This window comes from Ammospiza nelsoni, chromosome 17 (assembly GCF_027579445.1).
Source record: "Ammospiza nelsoni isolate bAmmNel1 chromosome 17, bAmmNel1.pri, whole genome shotgun sequence".
Classification (NCBI taxonomy): Eukaryota; Metazoa; Chordata; class Aves; order Passeriformes; family Passerellidae; genus Ammospiza; species Ammospiza nelsoni.
The window spans coordinates 5,981,691-6,005,635 of NC_080649.1; the positions used below are offsets into that span (position 1 = coordinate 5,981,691).

The 23,945-nt window shown below is 43.5% G+C and overlaps 1 protein-coding gene across 2 annotated transcripts in view; it reads right to left on the minus strand.

Annotated features, from left to right (window-relative positions):
* Nucleotides 1-470: 470 nt before the first annotated feature.
* FAM20C (FAM20C golgi associated secretory pathway kinase) overlaps nt 471-23,945 on the minus strand; it is a 56,216-nt gene continuing 32,741 nt past the window's right edge. For both annotated transcript variants that reach the window (XM_059484513.1, XM_059484512.1), the window contains 7 exons: nt 13,570-13,662; nt 11,711-11,826; nt 4,615-4,795; nt 4,013-4,122; nt 2,511-2,592; nt 2,355-2,414; nt 471-1,647 (listed from right to left, as the gene is read on the minus strand). In XM_059484513.1, coding sequence (XP_059340496.1) covers nt 1,395-1,647; nt 2,355-2,414; nt 2,511-2,592; nt 4,013-4,122; nt 4,615-4,795; nt 11,711-11,826; nt 13,570-13,662 — 895 coding nt within the window. In that variant the 3' untranslated portion in view covers nt 471-1,394. The remainder of the gene's footprint in view (nt 1,648-2,354; nt 2,415-2,510; nt 2,593-4,012; nt 4,123-4,614; nt 4,796-11,710; nt 11,827-13,569; nt 13,663-23,945) is intronic.

The following is a 23,945-nucleotide window of genomic DNA, read 5'->3' on the forward strand; positions in this document are numbered from 1 at the left end:
GGCTGAGAGTCTCCACAAATCTTAAATGGATGCAACTAAGCATAATTCAAGGCTATTTGGATAAGAACACCATGTTTCCAGCTAATTTAGGCTGGGATTTTCTAGGCTGTGCAAAGGTTTTTGCAGCCCAAGTCAGAGGCAGTGGTGTTTCTAAATCCTCTGGGCAGCGTGTCAAGGCATAATCTTTGAGAGGTGTTGCTCCACAGCTTGTTTCTACAGCCATAACTGCAAGAGGAAGGGATGCTGAAATGACAGTCAAAACAATGCTTTCATAGTAAAGATTTAACCCTTTTCAACACCCCGGCCCTTACTGGCACTGCAGTGTGCATTAATCACCAATTAATCACCAGTTCCCTGCTCCAGCTCCATTTGCTATTCTACAAAAGGGGATGGCAATTTCAACAACCACTTGGCTGGTGCACAGAGCTTTGCTCTGAACAAGATGAATGAATCCATTTAGACAAGATGGCTACACATTTTGCATATCTTTATTGCACTTTTACCACGTTGCAAACAATTCCACAAAAATGCTGCAAAAGTAAGCCTAGAGCTGCCGAAAGCAGCTTTTTACCCATATATGTATATATTTACACAAAACTATCAAAAGCAAAATTGAAAAGTAGCAGCTCAGCTATGATAGTCTAGAAAGATAAGAGCTGCCACCTCCTTATGGACAAATAGTACAACTTGTCATTTTACATCACTTTGTAAAACCAACATTCAAGTATTCCTGTCAAAGCACAATTAGTGAAATTCCCTTCTGGTAACCCCTGTATTTATTATCATTATTATCATTATTATTATTATTTTTTGCCTTTAAAAGTTCATAATGCCTTAACCCTTTAAATGCTGAGTAGCTGGGGGGAAAATAAGCATTCAATTTAAATAAGATACAGTGGATTAGAGCACTTAAAGGGTTAACACAAAATACTAAGTGGACTGTCACCACAAATAAAGTGTGAATCACAAAACTATGCTGTCCCTCTTAGTTAAATTTGGAAGGTAGGTCTGGGGTTTCATAGATATACCATATATAAATACAAAATATTAAGTAAAGGCCTCCTTTCTATACAAAAAGGACAGGAGGTGTTTTGCTATCAGACTGCTGTCTGTCCATGATTGAGTATTTTCTGAATCTTTTCATAATCTCTCTTCAGGAACTAATGAAAAGCATCACATTAGACTTATTTTCTTAATGAACTAATCCTTTGCAGAGTCTACACTTTACCTACTTTGGGAACAATTATATCTCATTTCTGAATTCACTGAATTCACAAAGTAGCATACACAGTCTTTTGCAAGACTTTATTTTTATTTTGTTGCTGTTATTTTGCTTCTTTTCCTTCTTTGAATCTTCTTGACTCGGCTGGTAAAAACGTAGTCTTGCCATTTCACTACCTCTCAGTGGCAACAGTGTTAACATCAGTGTTAAAGTCATTTTCCACCACGTTGTCATAGCCATCCTTCTCTATGCAGTCACTGACAGCCTTGAGCACAATCCGCAGCCGCCTGTCCATGGCCTCCAAGTGAGGCTGGTACAGGATTGGAGCTATTTTGTCTTTTAGCAAAGATTCTTTCATCAGGAGACTGAGTTTGTACTCCTCCTTGGCTAGCAGCTGTAATCGCAGATAGGTAGATTTCCTGATTCTAAGAAAAGGAGGGGAAAAAAAAATGCAAATCAGTTATTTCCACCACTGTTGATCTCGACAGTGCTAAAAGGCCAGAATTGCAGTAATAGTGTAATTATTCTGTGATCTGAAATGAGGAGAGCCAGACACTGTCACAGTCCTAGCGAGCAGCTGGCGTTGTCACCTGTCACTGATCTTTGGGGCCCTCAGAGGTGCAGAGGTTTTGGAGCACAGATCCAAGGGGCAGAGCAGGCAGCCCTCACATCCCTCACCTGGAAAAGCACCAAGTGGAGCTGGTGCAGCATTCACAGGGCCGTGTCCACCTTGGAATGGCACGTGTGACACACATGGCACTGAGCAGGGACATGTGTGACAGCAGCAGGGGCTCCTCAGGCTCACCCTGCAAAGCTGAAACTCTAAATGTCACTCTCTGAAAACCCTGAACATGGGCACCAAGGAAAGCTGTTGAGAAGCACGTGAACAAGCTAGGGTTTTGTCACTTGACTTCCATGGCATCTGTATTTTGTCTTAAAGCTTCTCTCCCAACATCTCACAGCCGTTGTGGCAGTGCCAATGTGGCAGTGCCAATGCTCAGGGCTAGCTGGGCAGGATCACACCACCTCCTCCTCTCCACAGTGTGCAATGAAAGATTCAATCAAAAATTTTCAGTCCTGTTAGTGGAAACCATGGTACAAACCAAGAAACACCTCCAGAGGGAAAACATACCTGCAGCACTGGTTTAAAGGCACCAAAATGGAAAGTTCATCATGGGAATATTTTCCAAACCTATTTAAAGATAAGAGCAAGAATGTAACAAAGGCTGTTTTAAAGACTGACTTTTTTTTTTCCTTTAACCCCAAAAATATTATTAAAGATATTTACCCTCTTCCATTATCTAAGTGGATAATAAAAGTTTCATTTCCAAACTTCTCAAAGGTTTCGTAGTGATGTCGATCCATGTTACCTATGGGACAAAGAGAAGAAAAAGAACATTTTCACTCTGGCTTGAGCCTGCAATGCAAAAAGCTAGTGCTCCCCAAAAATGTAGCAGAGAAAACATCAAATCTGCAGAGCTCATTTGCTCCTACAGCAGACACCCCAAAGTGTGTAATACTGGAAGGATTGACAAACCTCTGGCAGCTTTTCAAGTTCTCTGCGCCTTTTGTACTTAAGCTCTAAAAGGCCCATCAGGAGGCAAAGAAACCTTTCCCCCCTCCATGAACCCCTCCTGGGGTACACCAAGGAACCCCCTCTCCATCCCAAGGGATCTCAGCAGCCTGGGGAGCCTGGGCACCTGCAGGGCAGCTGTGTTCCTGCTGCTGCAGCCTGGGCTCAGCAGGGTGTGTGAGGCAGACATGGAACATTTCACAAGTGCAAGGGTAGGAGAACATGCCCTGCACTGAGCAGGGGTGTTAATCCTGATCACTTTGTTAATACTGCATTCAGCTTCCTGAACCCCAACCAAGCATCCTGGTTTTCCCCTGGTAAGAAGTTTGCCCCAGTTGCTGGCTGCCTGGGAAGCCAGAACAGCTTCATGTCAGTGAAATATGGACCAGGATGGTGCTGATCTGCACAGCTGCACAGCTCTCCCTGTGTGAGCTGCTTTTTAAGGCCAATGTGCAGAGCACTGCTGCCAAGCTATGAATTTTGTCTCCCTGGCAGGGGTCTTGAGCTACTTATAGATGCCACATATGGCTCCTGAGCTGTCACCTGGCCTCTCCTGCTGCAGCCCAGTGCAGCAATCTCAGTGGGGGCAATGGCACAGGATGTGTCCATGCTGGCATGTGCCCAAGGATGTAGGTTAGTAACTTAGAGGTGTATTTGCTGCAGCAGCAAAGGTTTCATATGAGAATGAGAATTAGGCTTGGAATGGATCACTAGTACCTGGCTGTAAATAATTATTTTATTGAGATCAGGTTACATTAACAGAAAAATTCCTGATACAATCCACAGCTGCCTTTGTGACAAAGCAATGCCTCTTCCCCCCCAACACTGACATTTTATACAGAACACTCCTGCAGGATGAAAACAAAGCACCATAATGAGCAGTCCTTGCATGTGCATCCAGGAGCCATATATTAGAGGGGCAAAGCACTCACTAAAGCAAACTGTGAAGCCCTTCACTGTTGTGAAGGAGACTGGCCTGACCTGCATTCATCACCACTCTGCATTTCTGAACATCTTTGTTCCTTTAATCTGCACTGATGGGAATACATAACCATGTAAATCTGCATTTTCCCATAATCATCTAGAAAAGCACATACAGTAAATGCAGCTTCAGCCACGCTTTAACAAACTGCTGAGCTATGCAGAGCAGTGCAGAAAGAAATGGTTCTTATTCTAATTAAATGTTGCATTTAATTTTTGAAAGAGATGAAACATACCCATTAGGAAATCAAAAACTGTCATATCCATTATATCCAGAATTCTGGTCCCACTGTCATATGGGGGTGTTTGTTTAACCTCTTCACAATAATCTGGATCAACTTCCCATCTGGAAAAGGCAATATTTTGATATTTTATGAGACATACAAAGCTTACTGAAAAGGACAAAAAAATTGTTATTTTGCAAAGATCTACTTTTATCATGTTCGATTAAGGGCAGGGTCAGGTAGAGGCAGCAAATTCCAGCAATGCAGGCAAGCAAGGAAGATTGTGGCTGATGAAAAAGGAAGAAAATCACAAGACTGAAAGCTATCTGCTTCAGGATTTAGGAGACTAGCTGCACCCTTAGTGATAGGGTGCAAACAGCTCAGGGCTGCTGAGATCAGTGCATCTTTATCCCTCTGACAGGACTTGGACAGGTCCCATTGCATCCTGTCCATGCCACTGGAGGTACCTGTCCCATGAGGGAACTGTGCCACTGAATTTGTGTTCAGGAGCACAAACTGCAGCTCCTGGCATGTGAAATGCTCTGTCCCTTCCCAGGGGCAAGGACTGGGTTATTTCCCTGCCACCCTGTGCAGCTCTGCTCCCCACTACTCACTCTGCTTTCTTGCGCTTGTGGTAGGAACGCCTCCAGGGGTTTCTCCAGGTTTTCCTTTTTGCTAAGGACAAGTCAGGCAGGAAAGCAGCCAGGGACCCCTCGATCTGGTCTGGTTTCCCACACAGGGCATGCTCTGTTGAGCAGTAGTAGGAGCACTCCCCGTAGAAGCAGATGTTGTTGGCTGGCAAAGAAAGGAAAAGAGCTTTAAAGCCTACCCTTAAATTAGTATTGAGAATTCATAAAAGCACTGATGTATGTAGGAGCAGAAATAAATCCAAACCCCTGTTACCACACATAGTTTTCCTCCACTGAAAACACTAGAAAGACATTATTTCAGTGGCTGGGATCACAAAGAGCTGTGCAAAGCTCTTTGTGACTATTTCCAGCCTATTTATATTCCCCAAACCGTTTTTATTTTTTTAATCCTGTCCTTTCTCTTTTGTTTTCCCAGACTGATACATTCCTTGAGAACTATTTGCTACCCTAGGCTGGAACCCCAAATCCCACAGCTGAACAAGTGGCATGTGCCCAAGATTAAGTCACTTCTCAAAATCTTGGCTTGTTTCTTTAAGACCAGAGAACATTTCATTCATCTCCTTGCTGGTATGAGAAGAACTGGCAGTTTTTGCAAGGAGAATTATTTACCATCCAGAGTCCTGTGGGGGTGTGCATGGAAGGTGGAAATAGCACGGACGTAACGCTGTCAGCACACATCTCAAACACTAATTCCTTCCTCCACACCTCACATTACTCCAACAACCACAGAAAAAGAATCTGCAGCAGGTTTTGGACCGTGTGTTACCTTAAAACCTCCCCAAAACTGCCACCACATATTTCTGTACCAACAGGAACACCCACATCTTTACAAGAACATCCTGCCCACAGGAATTCACTGAAGGTGAGAGAGAGCAGCTCATCCCCAAAGCCCACCAACACCAGACTGTGCACAGGAATAGGAGCACACTGCTGCTCTTGCCAGTGTGCTACAACTCTTGTGACATTGCTTTATGCACATAAAATGTCATTAGAGGAAGGCTGTGCCTTTTCCTCATGCTAATGCATGAAGCTGAGAAGTCACATTGCTTCCTGATTCCCCACAAGGCCTCTAAATTCAAATATTGTTTCTGAGCTCCTCTCCCTCTGGGCAGGCTTGGTGCAAATGAGGCAGGAAGGGCTGGGAGTAGCAGGAGGTGATTTTGTGCCTGCCACGGGAAGGTGAGTGTGGGTTTGCACAGCAGTGGTGCCCTGCAGCACACAGCCCTGCATGGCACTGTGACATCCCACATCCAGCCCAGTGCCCAGGGCAGATGGGCACTGCCAGGGGGAGATGGTGAGTCAGGAGGACAGGGACAACTCTGGGGATGACAGGAGGGAGGGAGGAACACAGCAAGGAGCTGTGGTTGAGGAAGGAGAGGTAGGGGAACATGGAACAGCAAAAGGTCTCCTGATGCTTTTATTAATCAGCTGCATTATCTGGGGCTGGCTGTTAAACCATGGAATTATTCTGAATAACCACACTACAAGGCTGATGTGTTGCTACTTGACAACCTGTCCCAGCTTCCCACTGATGTCCCAGCTTTCTCTGTCGATGGCCACCTGATTTGCCCATGAAGTTGTGATTCCTTTACCCTAAGACAGCCCTTTTGCATCACCCTGCTGTGGCTGACTCATGAGGGCCACCCATCCATCCATGCTCAGAACAACTTGCCCAAACTGTATATTTATATTTACAGGGATGGATCATAGCAGTTAAATGTATCCTGGCTAAGTCCACAAATATTTACTCTGTGGCCAAAAATCTTGTTGACAATTACTCAAGGAAAAGTACTTCAGGGAAGAGAAAAGAAGAACAGAAATTACAAAAGGGAGGAAGGGATCACTCAAACATGTCTGTACTTCTGAGTTTACAATTAAAGTGTTTTACTAAGTGGAATATCCTCTCAAAAATTGTGTTTCTGCTGATTTGAAGCTGCAGTGGGGCTTGGGCTTCAATTCAGCTGCGTCAGCATCACCCCCTCATCATTGGAGAGAGGGAACCATGCAGATTTATCTTGACTGCCTGAGATAACTTATCGTCCAGGGTGTCTATGACCTGACTTCCACCTGGCAGCAGGAAGCCAGTGCTCATTTATCTCCTCCAGGACCAGTTCTGTAAAGAGCAAAAGTCCCAGCAAACACCCCCCACACCATCACAGCCTCTGCTGCTCACTATGTAAATCTGACCTTTCAAGAAAAAGGAGTTGTATTAAACACAGCATTTTGCTCAGTGGGAAGATAAATACTCTGTTTAACAGTTTGTTTCTGCATTCAGCTTGGGGAACAATGAAACCCTGCTCTGTATTGTCAACGAAAGCAACTGGGGCTAATCAGTAATCACACAGGTACCCAGGTAAATCTTGAGGAGAGCTGGGGGCTCTGCTGTTTGCTGCTCTGCAAACAGGGCTGTGCAGTGAGCACATGTGCTGCCTGCCACTCATCCCTGCCAGCATCTTCCAGCTATTGATCCTCCACAGAGCCCCACTGCCTGCTCCAGCATCCAGGGCCCTGAGCAATGGCAAGATGTGTCCTGCCACTAAGAGAGTGAACTTGCAGTAAAACCACAAGTGTATTTCTCACTGACAAGTTACATTTAATGGTAAATCCTTTTCTGCCAGCAGTTATTCCCCCCATGGCCTCAGACCTGTGGTACCCACTCCCTGCAGCTCCTGCTCAATTTCTGGGGATAGCAGAGGTGCAAGGATGCTGGATCTCAAGCTAGAGAAATTAACAGCCTTGATTGATACAGAACAGACATCTTATTATGTCTGCCCTAGTCCTTACATACCAGCAGTAAGATGAAGCAGCCTGAATTATCAGGGGAAACATTCATTTTTAAGGCTTTTTAAAAATGTAAGGAAAAAAAAATAAAAAGGGGCACCAAATATAGAAAAGCACAGATCTCATTTAAGACTTCAAGGTGCTCCAGCAAGGCTCTTTGAAACCTAAGTAGGTGACCCACATTCTGCACAGCAGGCTGAGGGTGAAATTCCAGCTAGAGACACAAGCCCAGCGCTTGATGGCAAGCCCACGCTGAGAGCAGGGTTTGGCTTCCCGAAGCAAAAACCAGAGAGAAAGGGGAGCTGAGCTCCCCACTGGGGCACAGCCCTTCTCCTCTCACTAAAATTGCCCAAACCATATCTTCCTCTCACAGATAAAGGTGTTTCTTGCATAAGTACACCTGCAAAAGGAGCAACAGCCAGGAATTTGTGCTCCTGCAGGGTGGGCAGGAATGGCAACAGCAGCACTGCTGGCAAACCAGACAGGGAGGGATGTTTATACATGCTGGGATGTCCAAGTGCTGAGCATTTCCAACACGCAAAACACTTCTTCACTACAAACCAAAATTGTTTCACCAAAGCACCAGAAAGACAAGAGAGCCCCCTGTTGCAGTGTCTGATTTTCATTATCTGGGGAGGAATGGATGTGGTTTGTAATGAAATGCAGGCAAAAATCATGGTCTGGTGATCGAAACTCCAACTAATTACAACAATTAAGAACCAGAGTGTCTGTGTACTCATCTGCAAATTCTCTGTGCATCTTCCTGATAGCTGAACAATAACTCTTCTCAGGAAGAAAAGGAACAAGGGGGGGATACCTTGAAGCAAATTGCTCAGCAGAGCAATTCTTTTATTCAGCTTTGCATGACTGTTAATAGAGGACATTTAGCAAGCATATGCAATTGGAGTACTGGGAAGAATCCTGAATATTTACTACAGCAATGCATGAAAAGATCTTTCATTTACCTGCTCAAAATAATAGGTAATTCTGAACTCTATTGTATGCTGAGAGGGAAAAAAATCCATAATCTCTTGGAATTGGTTAATATGAACAAAAACATAGTGCTTACTAGCTGTGTAACATTGATTTCTTTAAGCTGCTGCCTCAATTACTTCCAAAATGAAGGCTGACATCATTAATATGTCTCTTTTTTCCTAGCAAATTACCATTCATTTGTAAAAGTAGCAGGGGTACTGCAGTCTGCCTTGCTGCAAAGAACGGAAAATTAATTTAAATAATTACCGACCTAATTCCATTTCTCATGTTTAAGTCCAAACTGCCTGAAAGTGCACTTTTCTGCAATCTGCTTTCCCTCTGAGTGCAGCCTAATGCATCCCCCGGCCTGCCTGCTCACAGCCATTGTCACTTTTCCATGGGAGCAGGGATGCTGCTGTGCTCTGAAGCTGCCTGTGGCTCCCTGGCCCTGATTTCCACGCCTGATGGGACAAGGGAGGAGGCCCAGGAGTGGAAATGCAGGGAGGTTTCTTCCAACACATCCCCACACAGGTCTGGGGAACAACAAAGTGTTCCTGGTGGGATGCTTGGGCTAGGAGTGGACTTGATGACCCTGATGGGCCCCCTCCAATTCAGTGAATTCCATGGTCCTGTGATTGATTAATATTACCAATAATCATCCCCTGAGTGTGCAAACCATGGGCTCCCAGCTCAAGGGGAACATCTTCCTATAAAATCAGTTTCACCTAGTGCTCGTTTATTTTTAGAGCTGTGCATGGAGAGGGATATTCTGCCAGCAGGCACCAAGTGTCCCCATGGCCATTGACTGTCACTGCTGGGGATGGAGATGCAGTCACAGAGCCACCTGAAAGGGGGTCCCAGAGGGTCCTCCACAGGCTAATGCTGGTGCACAGCCTGGTTTGTGCAAGTATCCAGAGGTCTCACCTCCATTCCTCACCTTTGGAGGCAGCTCTCCCTCAAAACCAGCAGGGGTTTGGAGGGTCACACCTCAATTTCTCACATTTTGAGGCACCTCTCCCTCAAAACCAACAGCCTCAGCTGCCCTCCATCTGCCAGAGGGGCAAGTCAGCCCCTGAGCCTTCCTCAGGCTCCCTATTCCCTCTTCATCCTCACCTCCCAGACCATGAGTCTCACCCCAGCTCCTCCCTCTTCTCTTCCTTCCCTGCCCTCAATCTGCTGCCTGAGCTGCCTGCTGGCCTTGTGGAAGCTGTGCCTAAAAGCTTAATTTAGGTTCTTTGTTATTTTTTCATTAAGCATTAATTAATGCCTGCCTTTTAAGGTCAGTGTGAAATACAAGACAGAGGTTGGGCATATGTTAATGAGAATCTGACTAATTAAGCTGGGGACTTGTAGGGAAGAGTTCTGACAAGTAACCAACATGATTTAACCAAAGTATATTGATTCAGGAAATGTAAAATGGACAGAAAAATTAATTGCCTGAGCATTTTATTCTCCAGAAAAGCCTGATTCATAGTTAATCAAATATTTTAATTGAATTTATCTGAGGCCTCCAAATAAATTTGAATAAAGGATTATGCTTGGATGTCTGGAATTTCATAATGGCAAGATAAAGATCTTCATCCAAACTGGCAGCCTTAACTCTGTGTTGCCCTGCTCTGGCTGCTGTACACTGCTCAGTACTTGAGAACAGTTTGTAATTCTCAGAAACAATTCAAGTTCATCCCTAAGTCTTGAAATTTAACCTAGGAACACCAAAAATCAAGCAAACCCATTAATCCACATCTTACTTGCCAAAATAGGAATAAAATGGCTTATGTTCAAAGTGAGCCAAAGCACCTTGTGCACAGACAAAATATTTTTTGCCATTTTTTGCACGTATTTACCTACAAAAATCAAGCCAAAACAAAAAAAAAGAGTATAGAGAAACAAAGAAGGAGGGAAAGCAAGTAAGCAAATGCAGAAATGTTGTGTCCCCCAGGTTTGGTGAACATCTATTGCCACTGTAACTGTGCATGTGAAACTGGAGTGCTCATAATGCGGGGTAGAATGAAACCTTCTGCAATTATGTAATGTAATTTACAAGTGAAGTTCCTGGAATAAATAACTGTCTGCTCAACTGTGTCCTGCAGAGCTGAACATAAATAGCTAAAAATAGCAGCCGTAATAATGACTTTATTGGGGATCAGAAAAGTGTGATAAACCTGTTAAGAGCAAAAGCTCGGCAATGACAGGGCCCTGGTTTCTAGCTAACAGCAATAAATTACAGTTACATTGGGAGAAACTGTAATTAAGTCTTTGGATCTTGACTTTAGGGATCTGGGATAAACAGCTCCTGGCCAATCACACACAGAGCAAGGGAGAGATCTCCAGAGGTTTCTGTTCCAGATTGCCTCTTACACAAGTCACAGCCTCAGATCAGCAAAGCATACTTGCACACAGCTGAAAAAATATGAATTCACCTACTGGAACATGGCACTGTGCTTTAAATTGAACATACAACCTATAAATTCTATATGTAAGAACAAACTTAAACATTTCTGTGCCTTAACTCAGAGCCTTAATTTCTCCATCTCAGCATCCCAGATGTTAAATAAGAGATGCTACCACTTTTGTCCATTTTTCCCTATTCCAGTTGTATATTCTGGTGAGCAGGATAGGGTTTTATCCTGTGCCTGTAAAATTCCCACCCTGTGGAGCTCCATCCTTGACCAGGTCCACAAAATGTTGTGAAAGGCTGAGGAGTGAGTGGTATCAGCTTCTGGGTCAGCCCTCGAAGCAAGAGTGAGGACTGGGAACAATTCAGGTCACCTCTAGCCCAACAGAGAATTTGAGCTGCAGGCAGGATATATTGCAGATCTATTTCCTGATTTTTTTGTCCAAACTCCTGTTGTAATAAAACCTGAATGGCTCTGAGAAATTAGGTTTGCTACTCCAGTCAAACCCACAAATAAATGCATCTGACCAACAGAAGTGACAGATCACATTGCAGTGGGAAAAAAAAGAAAAACCAACCTGAATAACTAATGGGCTGGGTAATAAGGGTTTGGATAAACTGAGAACACCAGAAAAGATTGTATTAGAAACTGTTCTACATAAAACATTTTTGAATACACTTTGGTGAACATAAAAGCCTCTCTCTGCAGATAATTTGCCAAGGGGAGAAGGCACTCAACTCAAAACAATAAAGTCTTCTTTGTAAGCTATGTCTCCACATTTCTTTTTATTCAAAGCTCCAGAAGACAGTTTTATTAGAAATATCTGAGCAATTAAGCAATCTACACATCGTTTCCTTAAGTATGTGTTCAGCGGGATAGAGAGAAGAGAGAGTTATTTCCAGGGCTACCTGGTGAGATGAAAAATGTTCTCCACAGCTTCTTGTCACGAGTAACATCTCGAATTTCCCTGGTCATGTTCACCAGCCTGCCTGCCACCGGGGGCACGCGCCGGAAATCCAGGATCCTGCAGGAGGCACAGGAGACGCGGGTTATGGAAGGGATTAAAGTGTAATGAGAGTTACAGCTTTTAGGAAGCTTCATTACACTCTGAAGGCACATTTATCTGTGGGTTTTAAAGAGTATAAAGCCCATCACTTTAAACTGGATAATTCCTCATGTAGTGTATTACAAAATATGTCCTGATTATGATGAGCTCTGCATTGCCTATGTAGTGTGGAGTAAAACACAAGAAAAGTATGGAGGGCATTGTTCCATGATAAAAATGAAGATACATATGATTCCAAAGACCAGAGACAGCAAAAATTTATTTTTTCACTTTGTGCTACTTCATGGTTGTTATGACATGCATTTTGCTCACCAGTTTTTAAGTGAGTTGGGGAATGGGATTTCAGCCTCTTTCCTCCATAAACACCATGTAATTCTTTTTCTGACAGCCTTAGTATGTGTTTGATTTATTTCCTTCTGCTCCTCTCTGCTTTAATACCCTTATACCAACCTAAACAATCTCCCTGAGACCAAAAATCTTCCCACAGGCAAAGGCTGGGAGAAGAGCCTCTCCCCACCCCAAACCCTCCCGCCTTCATAGATGATAAAACCTCCCTGTGAAGCACTGCTATGAGATACAGGAAAAGAGCAAAGACCCCATACAAAGTCTCCCCATAGGCAGGATTTTTATATCCACTGTCTGCTGTTCAGATTTCCTTCACTGGGTAGCAACTGCTTTTCCTGCTTAGTGTGTGGATATTTAACACACCCCCCGTAGGAACTCCACTGATGTTTTTTTCTACAGCACCATCTGCTTAAAATGGCAATATAAAATATAAAGCAGAAGGGATCAACCCCAAGGTCAACAACAATGAAATAGAGAAGATCCTTGAAGGATCTGACCAGGGTTGGGTTTTACTGGCAAACCTACCCTGTGCCACCCACTGACACGTTCCCATACCCCAGCCATCATTCCAGAAGGCAGCAATGCTACACAAAACCCCAAATAATTTGTGGCCCCAAAGCTTTGTGCTTTTGAAACGATGTTTCTTGGCCTTTCACAGTGTGAAAGATGCTTCAGTGAAATGCCACAGTTTTCAGACATACTGTTAATCACTAATTAGTAAATAAATCACTAATTCCACCCTTAATCTGGGCAGGCAGGGAGGGCTGCAGCCTTGGGGTGTCCACCATGCCCTGCACTAACTCTGGAGGGGGGACATCTTCAGCAACAGGAGCATGAGATGGCCACGACTGCCCTCTCCTTCCCACCAACTTGTGGCATAAATATGCTCCTGACGTGGGACAGTCCCAGCCTTTTGCTGTGAATCCAGAACTCCCTTCCATCTCAAGGACTCCTCTCTGAATGCACCACTCCCCTTGGCTCCTTTGGATCTCTGTGCCCTGGGGCTAATTGGGGTGAGCCAGGCTCCTGTCACACCAACGTGACACATTCCCTGGGAGATGGGTCCTCTCCACATCTACTGCAAGATCACAAGGGAAATTAATTTCTCAGCTTCTCTTCAATATAACTACTCTTTCTTTTTGAGAATTACTTATTGCCAGGTTTCTCATTCCCAGAGTAAGTCGCATTTCCTAATTATTAACTTACTCTTTCATCATCTGCCATTTCATTTATTCATGGCACTTGCCCACCTTTGTTCCACTTTCCCCTTTTAAAAAGTAATTCAGTTTCAGGAATGGCCAAATGCAGGAACTTATCACAATATTTCCCCTTTTAATGTAAATCTGTTCCACTTGCCTGTCGAGATGAAATGCTGCTATTTCTGCATTATGTCTCTCATAGTCTGAGAAGTAAAAAAAGTCAGGCGGGGTTTCTTGTTCTCTGGTTTGCCTGCAAAGGAAAACAAGTGAAGTGTTTTAATGAAGGGTTAGCATTCCTAAGGAGCAGTGCTCAATCATCAATATGCTGTTCAGGAGTTCAGTATTGTTTGCTTAATGGAAGACCTTTAAATACCTCATTTGTGCATTATTTGCCATGCAGCCTTCATTTAATCTTCTTTTTTGAGCTACTCTAACAAAAAAATAGGAATTCAAGACTTGTGCAGGCAGTGTGCTGTCACAAAGCTGTTCCACTCAAAACTCTCGCTCTATTTAACAAGATCTGTTTTATCACTCTCAAACATTTCATTAGCGATAGCAGTGAAGACAATGTCATTTCATTAAATTATCATTAACTGTAATTATGAAATTTCCAAAAGTAATAACATTTTTCTTTCATCTTTGGCAGCCATGCAGCTCCCATCTAGAATGTGCCTCTCCCTTTGTATTACTTAGAGCCAAAAGTGACATGTTTTTCTCATTTCAGAAGGAACAGGATCATTGCAGTTTGATGGCCACAACACTTGTCATGTTTCAAAGAACATTAACAAGACTGTGCTTGAGAAAGGATGCAGAGTTTGGTGTTTCTTCAGTTTAGGAGCAAATAAAAAATGTCATTCTGATAGGAAGGTTGGAAATAGGAAGGCTAAAGCTTCCACACCACAGAACATGAAAAGTATAAATCTCTGTGTAAGAGAGGATCAAATCTCTGTCTCACTTCAAACACCTTCCAGTCCTTTTGGATGGAGCACAGCTCAAGCAGCTGACCAATGCAACATCTGGGTTCCACCTCTACCTGTTCTGAAATCCTCAGAAGGAGATAAGCACAGCAAAGCTGCCTGCAGAGCATCTGCAAGGGAGGACACTCTCCAGAAGAGGAAAATAAAGCTCTTTCTCTTTCCCTGCTGCCACAGGTGGCCCAGCTGACAGCTCATGTGTCACTCATGCTGCTTGCTGGCAAATAAAATACAGCTCCTGCATGGGACCTTGGTGCATGGGAGGCTTTGGGATCATGCTGGTGCAGAGCTCAAACCTCCCCTGAAGTCCTAATTTTGGGGTTGTTGGGGACCTGAAGCTGTGTCTACCCACCACTGTGACTACCAGAGCTGCTGTCTGCCCACAAACCCACCTGGGGCTCTCCTAGCTGCTGGAGAAACCAGATAAGTGCTGCAGTTTTTGGCTGTATGAAGATTTTGCTGTGCACCCAGCAGGGTCTGAAAGCCTGATATCCTTTCTCAGACATTAACATCTTAGCAAGGTACTCTACCTTGCCCTAAATGATGAACAACATCAAGCTACTTGCGTCCAACAGAACCCAAGGTCAGAGTGACCTTAAACACCCCAGTGATGCTCTGGCAAAATGGCACTGACCATTGTCACAGCATGGTCATGGAGGTGGCCAACACCTGGCAGAAGTCCTGCCAAGGACACAAAGAGTTCACAACAACACAAGCTAAAAGAGAGCCTGGCATAAAATAAAAAATAGTATTTTGCTTTGTCTCCATAAGAAATGCAAAAGGGAAAGGAGCACATCCACAAAGAGGAATAGGGGAGAGCAGAACCTCTCACTAAGCAGTCAAGACAAGAGTTAGGAGAGCTGCAAGTTCATTGTATATATTTCCTTAAAAAATGAAGGAAATGAGCCCTGAATATTAATTCAAAGAAAAAAGATTAACCTATTTCTGCTGGCCATAAAATTATATATTTGTATGTAACCTTCCTTCCTCTCCAGGTTTTAAAAGATTTGATTTCTTCAACAAATTCTCACCCCAAGATTTTGCAAACTTTGCGCACATCAAGAACAACAGATAAGGTGCAGAAAATATTACTAATTAGCTAATCAATGCCATCTGTTTTTTATCTCCTGGACACTTTAGAAGAAACCATGGCTGTTCCTTTAGGAGAAAATCTTGCTGCAGAAAATCAGACTGAGCTGGGGGCTGGATCTCAGCCTGGCAAGCACAGCCCTGCCCCAGCCCAGCCCTGCTCCCTGTGCTCCCTGCCACCCCTGCAAGGGCTGAGGATATTTTTCATTTGAGAATAAGTACAGCTGTCCTGCAGGCTCAGGCTTGTGTGTACATATTTTCCTGCTGTCATAATGTATTATCAAGTGGTTGCACACCCTCCTAAGGAAATAATGAAAATGATTGCCTTTAAACCTTCAAAAACGGGCACGGAATCCACATTGCAATACAGACAATGGAAATACCAGTCTTTTTGAGCCTGATGACACATCATAAAACAGCTCCCAAGTTTCTGCAGTGCTTAAGGTGCTTCCCTCTACAAAAAGCCACTTTTCACTTGGTTCATGCCCATGTCCAACACATGGTACTCACTTCTCTGCCTCTTGAAAATACCATGTTATACAGAAAGTAGACTGTAAGGAGGATTTGCCAACCCCTCAAGATGCTTTACATTCCTTATATTCCTCTGCAGAGCTCTCCAGAACTAAGACGTAGCAGAACCAAACATGAAACCCTCTCCTGAACCAACCTTGAAATATCCTTTGTGCTGACTTACTCCAGTCTTCCATGGATATAACAGAAACCTGGTTTCTTGGATCTAATATTAACTAGGCAGGTTTTTACTCAAGCAGACATTTATTTTTAATTTGATGTGTGCAGCAGTACCTGAAGAGGTTCCTTGGGAATCCCCCAGGCAGAGCAAGCTGCCACACCACCAGCAAACACTAACATGTGTGTGGGTTGGAGCCCAAGAAACACAACTGAGCTCACAAAGCCACATCAGTCTGACAGAGCTCTGAACCAATGCCATTAACAGAGAATATGAGAATGGCTTCAAGTGTCAAAGGGCACCTACATCATAATCTAGAATGTTTACTTTATCCAACTGCATTGATATATAATTTTATTTTATCCATGTTAAAAATTACCTTTTTTTTTTAGATTGTGCACAATCTAATCAAGTCTGGTTTTTGCCTATTCTAATGATTTATTCTGATGGAAAAATATAGAGAGGTGGAAGATTAAACTTCTCTCAGCAAGTCCATCCAGTTAGATCATGGTAACTAGTCTTCAGCCCCTAAGTGACAGGCTGGGAAAGGGGAATGAGCTCCCAGACCCTTCCAGGTCAAGTAAAACATCTTTTAAAACAACACTGGAACTGATCTACACCAATGCATGTTTTAAATAAGAATTGCATTTTAAAAGGGAAAAAACCCCACCCCTACATACAAGTTAGTTTGATTTTATCTGATGGTTATTGAAGGTTGTTGTCTAATAAAATGACACATATGATGAGATACTTGAGCCAAGAGACCACCATAGCTTCTGAGGGACAATGAATTCCATTCTGAGCCCCCCAGTGCCAGCAGTGCCATCCCACCCCGAACAGGGACAGGTTCTGCACAGGTTGCAGACGGTGGGAGAGGATTTCTGGCAGCAGCTCTTATTTTGCAAACAGTTGGAATCTGGTGATCCTCTCTTTGGAGAAGGATTTGGCAGATATTTATAACGGCAGGCTGGAAAGCTCTGGAGGAGAGACAGATGGAGGTCTGTTGATACTGCACACAGTTAAAAATTACACGGTGGCACCAGCCCAATTACAGCATGAGGAAAAGACAAATCAGCACGGGAACACGTGTAGGGAAGAAGGAAGAACTAAGGGGAATCAAAGCCCATGAAGATTTTCCCACCATGGCACAACTCAAAGAACACATAGGAAGCAAAGAATGATTTTAAACAGGACAGGGATACGTTTGTGTTGACACAAGACAAGATGCAACTGTGATCTGATCTGGTGGCTATAGAAGTGAGTCGTGCTTACAAACAGAAGAGAGAAAGCTGCTCTGATAAATGAACAGTCATGAATAAATCTGGTGAGTCAGCTCCTTTCTAGCTATGGCTGGGACCTGGTTGGGTGTTCAGTAGTATTTGGATAAATCAACATAGTGATTTGTATTCAGAAATAATTGAAAATTATTTCTCAAGCTTGAAAAATAATTATTCAAATTTATATTTCAAGCTTCTCTTCAATGTTTCTGTAAACATTTTTTTTCTTTTTTTGCCAATTACTTGGTCCCCCAGCCTCAACATTAATAACTTCTCAGGAGTCTTCTTTTTGCTGTTCATGAACCAAATCACCACAGGGCAACTGCAGGCACTGCAGACACTCTGGTATTTCAGAAAATAGCATTATAAAAACCAAACCTCTGCCATGGAAATCTGTATTTATTTTCTAGGATCACTAACATACATCTGCCTAAACTACCAGGATTAATACCCACCAGGGCTGTGCATTACTCGAAAGAATCCTGCTCAGTGCCAGACTTCCTCTGCTCTGGAGGGGTTCTATTATCTTACAGCAGCCAGAAAGCCAGAAAATAGGGCAAAGAGCCCAAAGTGAGCTAAGTGCTATCCTGACAGACACATGCTGTCCTCCCATGCTGCAGCCCAGAGCCATCTCTGAGACACCTCTTGTGTCAAACCCACATCCCTGAGCTGAGGAGAGGAAGTGCTGCTGCTTGGAAAACAGCTCCTTTTAAACAGGCTGCCCTCGTGTTCTGACACATAATCAGGGGAATCAGCTGCTGGGATTAGGGGTGATTAGGGAGCACGACAAGGAGCTTTGCAGCAGCAGGGAACAGGTTTGCTTGGGTCAGGCCATTTTGCAGGCAGAGCCCCTGCCTGACGCAGCCAGGGGAACTGGGCAGCAGCAAACTCACTAAGAGATATAAACCAGTGAGGCTTTGTAATTGCATTGGCAGGGACAGGACTAACACTGATAGGAGCATAATTTGGCTATGGGAACAGATAACAGGAGATTAACTGGGTCCCACAGCTATAGGTTGCTATTCTTCTCCTTTGGAAAGCAGCTTTCCTCTCTTCCTGTGGAGCACTTAAATACCTGTCCTGAAGCCCAGTTGCAGGCTTAACAGTTCATACACGGTGTTACCTAAATGATAAAACATAGCTAATACCAGACTAAAAGGATAGTTACTGCAAGACTCAAAGGTGGCCACTCAGCAGTTTGCTGCAGTTTCAATGATTTTATGGCCTGGAATGGACTTGGGAAGTCACAAGCAGCCCCTTGATCCAGCACAGATGCTCCATCAATTCCAGAGAGCCTTTCTTCCAGCACAGACAGGCATGAAATCCCCCAAGCCCCCGCTGATGAACTTCTTCTTTGTACTAATGGGAAACTCAGACTGAAAGTCCGGTGTCTGCTTGCAAGATTTTCTCCCTCCCTCCCCTCCATGCAACACTTATGTCAAATTGAATTGTGCAGCAGGGGGATCTAGAGTGCCCTGAGATCATCTAAAGCTTATTATTCTAAGTAAAGGAGGCAGCCCATGGGGAAAAAAAAAAAAAAAAAGAAAAAAAGAAAAGGTGTCTCTGAGGCAGCTGCAGTCCTTAGGAGGGCACTGAGATTTTGCATGCAGAGTTGTATCCTCTGGGAGGGTTTTCAGTGCACTTGGCACCAGTTAGAACAGGTGGGAAAAACACCATTTAATTTTATAATACATTTTAATGGCTTAGAAAGTCCTTACGACGAGAAATGATACAGCTAATGCAGCTACATCTACAGCAGCAGAGATGTCTGGTGCCTATTTCTGCTTCCTTATGGAGCCTTGGCAGCTGATGGCTCTGGCTTTATCAAAGCATTGTGCTACAAAGAGCACTCCCAGGGACCATAGGAGCTGTTTACAAGAGCAGAATATGGGCCAGAAAATGAGTGGCCAATGCAGGAATGCAAAGACATGCAATTTGAGTGGTACAGAAAGGATGTTTGGCCCCTTTCACCGCTATCAACCAAATGACAATATGGGCCCCTGCAGGATATTCAGGCTTCTCCAGTTTAAGTAGCAGCTCTGCAGCTTGGAAAAATGAGAGAATATTTACTGTGGCAGAGAGACAGAAATCCAAGCAGGGATGTGATAGCAATAGGAATAATTAGCAAACTGCCAAAAGGATAAATACCCAGATCATGCTCTTTTGTGCCAGCCCCAGAGCACTTTTCTCCTGAGCAGACGGAGAGAGCTTGACAACAGCACATGCTCAAGGACCAGTTAGCTTAATATAAACCATAAAGTTATGCAGAGAATAACAATAAGCTTCTGAAAGCACATTTGTATGTATAAATATCTTGTTACCTGGCACAGAAGGACAGTGGGGAGAAGAGGGTATGATAATCCACAGGGACACAGTGTATTGAGGTGGGTTTTCTTTCTGTTTCCAGTGGAAAAGCAAAAGGAGGCTCAGGAGGTCACCTAGGCCATCCCCTGGCCCCAGGGTGAGATCAGCTAGAGCTAAACCATTCTTGACAGACATTGCTTTAACATGATATTCAAAATGCACTTTTGTGATCACACAGCCACAGCCCTCCTGCGTGCTGGCCTCCTTCCCCTGCTTGTTCCCAGCCTTGCTCTTTCCCCTCATTCCATGATCAAGGCAAAACCACCCCAGAGACACCTGCTGCAGCTGATGTGAGTGCCTTTCTGAGGGGAGACACATGTGACAAACACACCAAAGCAATTGGCTCCATTCCTGAAAAGAGCATCCCCAAGCCAAGACCTGGGAATGAACACCCTGCAGATGCCTCAGATTAGAACCCTCTTCTTTACTAAGCACAATTAATTCATTTTTAACTCATTAAAATTCCAACTAACCCAGAGCCCTGGAAGCCTATTTTAGGTTTTGCCATTGAAACCTGCACTGTTGCTAAAAGATAAAGAAGCAATCTCTAATTCCTCTGCACAGGTCAGTGCATTTGTGAAAATGCTGTGAAAAATCTGTCCCTTGCTAGGAGCAGCACCAGTGGAAGGTTCCTGCCATTCCCTGCACTAGATGTCTACATATAAAAATAAATAAATAAATAAATAAATAAATAAATAAATAAATAAATAAATAAATAAAATATTTTTATTAATATTATAACTATTAAAATATTTAATTTTAAAATTAAAATATTAAAAATAAATATTAAAATATAAAAAAAAACAGATTTTCACCTGAGCAAAACATTGAGTTACCACTCCTGGCTACACAAGCAGACACGATATGAAGGGATGAATAATCTGGGCAAATAATATGATCCAAGAATATGACAAATTGATTTTATTCTCCACTAAAGTATAAAAATAATAACACACCCAGACATTTTCCTCTTTTTGGGGGCTTTTCTGTTTCTTTTAGTGGCATTAATATCTCAAAATGCACCTTCTCTATACTGCTGCCTTTACTGACATTGTGCTCACAGTAAAGTCAAGGCATAATCTCACCAATCATCATTTCATTGTCTACCAGCTCAGAAGAATAGCTCTTTTCCCATTCATTCTTTTGTGCTTTCAAATGCATGAGACATGAAGAGAATCTTTGATCAGCACAAAATACATAAGAGTTTGATCAACTGCGAAAATTTCCCTCAGCAATTCAGAATATCACTTCCAGCTCTGCCCAGTAAGTAGCTGACTGTCTGCATGGGAAAAGCAAATGGAAAAAAAATCTATTAGTGGAAGCACATTTATCAGGATGTGTTCCCCACCTGTGCTTTTTGGTGTGACAGCCACTGGTCCCCTCTCTGTCCCCTGGGAATGTGGCTGAGCAGATGGGGTGAGATGGGTGCTGAGCTCAGCCTGGTCAGAGCTCAGATTTACAGGATGTTGTGATTCTTATTTATTCTAATTCTTATTCTTTTATTCTTTTACTTGTTGTTGTTATTGTTTAGGAGGTGGCTGTAAATAAAGCCACATTAATGAAATGCTGTTACAGAGCAGGGAAGCCCTACAAAACCAGAGAGAAGAGCTCCAGTGCTACCCAGTTCCAGATGCATTTTATGTATAATCCAGCACATACAGCAATATCTAACTCTGCCTGCTGTGGTTTGGACATGATGTGACCAGACAAGTAGGATCATGCTTTGTAACATTTGCCACTATTTCCCCTGCACCCTGCAAACACTAGTGAGGTGTTTTTTTTGCCTTTCTTTAAGAGATCTTTAAATTTAAAAGGCAGGCATAGTGTTGGAAAGCCCACAAGTTTTAAAAACATTTGAGGTGAGATGAGTTTTTGCAGCGATTATGGGGCTGGTCTCAGCTATTATGGAAAAGCAGCCCCCCTGGATGCTGAGATAAAGGAAATAAAGCTGCTTTCACAACCACTGCAGGGCTGGCACACACAGCTGCTTCATGGCCAGCAGTGGGGACTGGAGTCTGTATTCCCAAAATCAGAAGCTCAGATCTTCCCACCCTGGTTTAGAGAAGCCTTCCCCAACCCAGGGAGCTCAGCAGGAGGGTTACAATCCATACTGGAGTGAATTGCACTGGAGGCAGCACACACCCCCAGGAATTACAGGGGTGCAAAGGTGGGACTCGCTGAAATTCATCTTTGTCTCCCTCCTTGAGATGCTGATGGGAATAGGGAATGTAGAGAGCAGATGACCACTGATGCACAGTGGCTAAGTGGCAGTGCTTGTTGGGCAGAAATGTTTTTCCATCATCCAGAATAAGCAGGGCTTGCACAGAAGAACCAATGAGTCACGGTGTGAAAAGAAAGGCAAGCTCTGGGAAGCTCTTGTCACTAATTTATGCTGCAGATAAAACAAAATTCTTGACCCAGAAATAAGGTTTGGTTCATCCTTGAGGTAGAAACCTGACTTGACATACAAGAATTGAAAGATTAAAAGGTACTTGACAGCACAACAAAAGACCTCCCAGTGCCAATGTTAACATGGTCAATGCTGTTGTCACAGCAGGGAGAAAAAATCCTCACAGCAATTAAAAAAGCAGGAGATGTCATTAATGAGGTGTTGCAGTGATATTTTGTGTCTTTTTAAAGACATCTTCATAAAGAAATTATACCACCATGAATATTTTCTGTCCCTGCATGGCCTAGATTCCTTTATGCTCTTAAGCAAGTGGTGTGAGCATTTTTGCCATGCCAAGCCCATGCTATCTGTCATGTTTTATCCCTTTGAGGCTCCACTGTGCATTGTCTGCTCACCACAAATTGCAAACATGAAAAACGATACAGCTGCAAAAACTATTTCTGAAAAACTGTCAAAAGCAAACAGAGCTCCATGTGAGCCCAGTTACCTGCAGCCTCCCTTCAGGAAAAAGACTGCAGAGTATTTTCTACAGAGGTTTTTCAATATATAACACATTTAGAGGTCTGAGAGCACAGGAGGAAAAAAATATGTGCAAAATTAGAAGTCTGAAGCATTTCTTCAGCCCTGAGAATGTTATTTAATATGTCTGGGGTCATGAAGGGTAGGGATTTAATGGAACAATAACATTAAACATATTAGAAGCATAGCAGAGCTCAAGTTTCTTTCAGCTTTTTGGATTTTTTCTTCTCACTGTACGTGATGTATGTGCCCATTGAAATTCCTGGGTTCACAATAGGTTTATAGGTTGGAAAAAGTAATTACTGTGAGTCTGATGTATTGATACATAATTTCTTCCTTTTTATTCATGAGTTTCCTTGCTATCATTACTAGAACCATGAATACTAGTAAATTTGTCCTCAAAATCTCCCAGGAAAATCTCAGTCCCGTTTTTCAGCAAAAGCTGCAAAACCAAGGAGCTATTAAGGATTCAGCCCTGCCCTGAGCGAAGCACTCGAGCCTCATTAAGCACATGCTTAACTTTGGGCACACATCTAGCCAGTGAACTGTGTGTGTCCTTGACAGCCAAGCACAGAATTAATCCTTCCTCGGAGCTGTTTGTGCTCAGCACTTTGCAGGAAGGAGCCAGAGATCAGCACCAGGCCCCTGCAGCAGCCCTGGCCACTCAGCCTGGCCCCTGCCACACTCAGAACTGCGTCTCCTTCTTCTCCTTCTCCTTCTCCTTCTCCTTCTCCTTCTCCTTCTCCTTCTCCTTCTCCTTCTCCTTCTCCTTCTCCTTCTTCCCACCCATGACAACAACAACAACTCCTTTGAGGAAAAAATCATTCCCCAAAAAGCTTTCTGCCAAAAGCACAAGTCAGTTTGGCCGCAGGCTTTGGTAGGCCCCAAAGTCACCTTTGAGGTTGGCCCTGAGGCCTGCAGTTCCCTGGTGGGATCAAGACTCCTTAAAAGTGAAAAAAGAGGCTCAAGTCAAAGTTTCAGTACAAAATGAGAAAACAGGGGATCAGAGCATCTTGCGCAACCTCCTGCTGCAAATCCCAGACCTTGTGAGTGCCAGCAGACAGCTCAGCCCCATTCTGATTTCCCTTGAGAATGCCCCACAGAGGGGCCAGAGGATGCACTGGTGCCCCATCCTTCTGCCCATCAGAGGGGACTTTCACCCAGTTTTGCTTTTCAAGCTTGCTCCAATCCCAGATCCCGAGACTCTTCCAT